The following is a 3,900-nucleotide window of genomic DNA, read 5'->3' as shown; positions in this document are numbered from 1 at the left end:
GACTTTGATGCTGATTGTCTGAAGGCGTTTGAGTTTCTCAAGGGGCAGTTGGTTAATGCCCCTATCTTAGTAGCACCTGACTGGAGCTTACCCTTCGAGCTCATGTGCGACGCTAGTGATTTTGCAGTCGGGCTGTTCTAGGTCAGCGGAAGGACAAGCACTTCCATCCTATCTACTACGCAAGTAAGACCCTTAATGATGCTCAGGAGAATTACACGACTATTGAGAAGGAGCTTCTAGCAGTGGTCTTCGCGTTCGACAAATTCCGTTCTTATCTCGTGCTGTCCAAAACCATCGTTTATACTGATCATGCGGCATTGCGATACCTTTTCGCCAAGAAAGATGCCAAACCTCGTCTGATACGATGGATTCTCTTGCTCTCCGAGTTCGATATTGAGATTAGGGATTAAAAGGGAGCGGAGAATGTTGCTGCGGATCACTTATCACGTTTGGAGGATCCGAAGAGAGAGGAGATTAGAGAGGACACCATCGGGGATAGGTTTCCCCATGAGTCGTTGATGGTGAGAATGAGATCTGATAGAGAGCCAGTCTTATATGTTAGTGCTGAAGAGGAGGGTCTTCCATGGTTATCTGACATTGCAAATTATCTGGCTGAAGGAGTGGTGGTCAAGGGCATGAGTTATCAGCAGAAGAGGAAGTTTTTTGTAGATGCCAACCATTAAATATGGGATTCACCGTATTTGTTTCGTGTAGGCGCCGATAGAGTGTTGAGAAGGTGTGTGAGTAGGGAAGAGGGCCGTGAGATTCTTAGACATTGTCATGAGGGTTTTACTGGAGGCCACCATGGTCTGCCTTCCACCGCTAGGAAAGTTCTAGATTCCGGCTTTTATTGGCCATCGATTTTTAAAAACTCACACGTGTTTGTCAGACAGTGTGATGCATGTCAGCGCACTGGTAACATCTCATCCCGTAATGAGATGCCCCAAAACCCTACTTAGGTTTGTGAGGTTTTCGATGTTTAGGGCATTGATTTCATGGGCCCGTTCCCTTCTTCTCGAAGGAACTGATACATTCTCATGGCTAACGAGTACGTTTCCAAGTGGGTTGAGGATCAAGCCTTACCCACTAATGATGTCCGAGTTGTAGTGGGATTCTTGAAGAGGTTGTTTTGCCGGTTTGGTACTCCCAAGGCCTTAGTGATAGGGGCACAAACTTTTGCAATGCCCAGATGGAGAAGACGCTGGCACGGTATGGGGTCACCCATCGGTTGTCCACAGTCTATCACCCACAGACGAGCGGGTAAGTGGAGAACACAAATCGTGGCGTAAAGCTTATTTTGGAGAAAACTGTCGGCAAGAACCGAAAGGACTGGTCCGATAAGTTAGATGATGCGCTTTGGGCTTTCCGCACAGCGTTTAAAACGCCTATTGGGACCACGCCCTTTAGGATGGTTTACGGGAAGGCGTGTCATCTGCCGGTTGAGTTAGAGCATAGAGCATATTGGGTGTTGAGATCCGTTAATCTAGACCTGACCCAAGTTGCTAAAAACCGGTATCTCCAAGTTCATGAGGTTGAGGAGCTAAGAGATGAGGCGTATGCGAGATCATGGAGTTTTAAAGAGCGTACCAAGGCGTTGCATGATAAGAAGTTGAAAAAGGTAAAAGAGTTCAAGGGTGGGGATCAGGTGTTGATTTATAATTCCCGTCTGAGGTTATTTCCAGGTAAGATTAGATCGAGATGGGTAGGTCCCTATACGGTGAAGGCAGCATTCATCAGGAGGGAAGAGCATGGAAGGTGAACGGCTATAGGTTGAAACACTATATTGGAGGGCCGGTTGATTTGGTCGAGGAAGACGTGTTTCTTCTCGACATCCATAGGTTGATTGCTTGATAGGGATAGGACCTCGGGTGAATACCCGAGTGTAGAGTTTGTATATGTTTGTATTTGTTTTCTTTTATTTTTGTACTTTGAGTCGGTTTTTAAGTTTTAAAGTCTATTTGATGTCTGCTTTGGGTGCTTTGAGCTTTGTTTTGCAGGTTTGGATGCTAACGTTCGTACTCAATCTCCATTCGGACGGGGGCGTTAAGAGCTTATTGATTTTAGGAGGGTACCCAAAAGCCGTGGCCGCGAATGAAATGCTATACGGTCGCTTTATCAGAACTTGACTTACGAAGATCACTGCCGTATTACCAGGGGAGTCTGTTCCATTTTCTATATTTTTGTTTTATTTTATTTCTGTTTTATTTTTGTCTTTTTCCTGTCTCACATTGAGGACAATGTGAAATTTAAGTGTGGGGATGGGAAACTGGCGTTTTTTTAGGTAGTATAAAAAAATAAAAATAATAAAAAAAAAGCAATAAAAAAAAAATGGCGCCCACCGTGGGTTGTTAAAAAAAGTTTGTTAAATATTTATATAAAAATAAATAAATAAAAGAGAGAAAAAAAAAGTATATATTTATATAAAAAAAAAATGTGTCCCTTGAATTAAATATTTTGCAACAAAATGGAAAATGATAAAAAAAATTGGGGATTGGTTTTTCAAAACTACTAATATATATGAGAAAAAAAAATGGAAAGCGTACTTAATTTGAGATGTGTCATAGGCCCAACTAGCCTTGAAAGGTTTCCCCTGATTATTATTATTAATATACCTAATAATCATAAACCTTGTATGTTCTCATCTTGAGGGGGGATAGTGAAGCTGAAAGTTCAATAGGGCATAGCGAGTGTTACCTTAATCTGTGGTGGTGAGAATTACATGCACTTAAAAATTTAGCACGCCACTTTGTTTTATGAAAGTAAATAATGAGTGGTGGCGCCCGACCATGTCCATCATTTATACGAGCTTAGAAAATAGTTATATATTTAGGTAAAAGATGCCCAAGAGCACAAAATTTTGTTGCACGAACGTCAAATATGTGCAAATATATTGAAAGTAAAGTGAATGAGAAAGTTATGTAAATGCCAAAGAAGCATTCACAAAAAAAAAGAAAAAATCAAAAGTATTAGAAAAAGAGGCCAAAGGCACATACTAGACGGGACCGAGAGCTTACGTGTTACCAAGGGGATGGTGACTCTGAGGATACACTATTGGGGCTCGAAAGTTCTTAGTCAATAAATATTTTTAGGAAATACTAGGGGTGGAGGCCTGAGACCGTCATATACTGGGTTGCAGCTCGGGTGAAACAATGTTGGGCCGAAATCCGCTAATATAGTTTTAGGTTTAGGAACTGCTCGTACGACCTCACTTGACCTTTCATCCACCTAGATTCCACCTAAATGCATTTTCTTCTTACCATTAAATTGTTTTTAGCTTATGGTGATAGGTTGAACCAGTTTGCTTCAACCCAGTTTATATTGTCTTGATTATGCTTGAGATGGGGGTAAGCAGATCTGTAACTCTTTAGGTGTGAGACCCATAGGTTTATTGATATCACCTTAACTTAATCACTGAATATGATGGGGGGCTTGATAGGTTGGTGGCTGGGTTTAAGTGGACAACAGTATCGGCAATCGCGGGTTTTGCGTTTATCTATTATAATTAAGATAACCTAAATGTTTTGAAATTAGTTTTTTGATTATGATTCCATTGCAAATAGCTTTTTCAGGGACGAAAAAGATTTAAGTGTCAGGATATTTGATGTGGTCTCAATTATACATATTATTATATAAACATTCCTTATACTTTTAAGTGCTTTTGAGCCAAGTTTTTATTGAATATTATTAATATTTGGTTCACATGTGGGTTTAATGGTTTCAAGAGACAACGGGCTAAAATGGAACACTTTTAATAAACTTGAGACTGACGAATGACGAGTCGAGCATTTGCTATATAATACTAATTATTTATTTTTCTTATGAACTCAATTATTGAACTAAATTATTTTATGTTTTTGAACATGATTATTGGCTAAACCTTTTTAGTTATCTAGGCTTGGA

At 40.2% G+C, this 3,900-nt stretch overlaps 1 protein-coding gene across 1 annotated transcript; it reads left to right on the top strand.

The window, feature by feature from the left end:
- Positions 1-1,408: 1,408 nt before the first annotated feature.
- On the top strand, positions 1,409-2,047 carry LOC143584573 (uncharacterized). The gene is made up of 2 exons (XM_077066595.1): positions 1,409-1,682; positions 1,998-2,047. The coding sequence occupies exons 1-2, from the start codon at positions 1,409-1,411 to the stop codon at positions 2,045-2,047; spliced, it is 324 nt and encodes a 107-aa protein (XP_076922710.1).
- Positions 2,048-3,900: the final 1,853 nt, after the last annotated feature.

The sequence above is a fragment of the Bidens hawaiensis genome, unplaced genomic scaffold (genome assembly GCF_021521415.1).
Source record: "Bidens hawaiensis isolate Kalapana, Puna unplaced genomic scaffold, B.hawaiensis_p1.1 tig00033181_1, whole genome shotgun sequence".
NCBI lineage: Eukaryota > Viridiplantae > Streptophyta > Magnoliopsida > Asterales > Asteraceae > Bidens > Bidens hawaiensis.
Note: the sequence above shows the minus strand (reverse complement) of the source record. Positions and strands in the feature narration are given on the sequence as shown.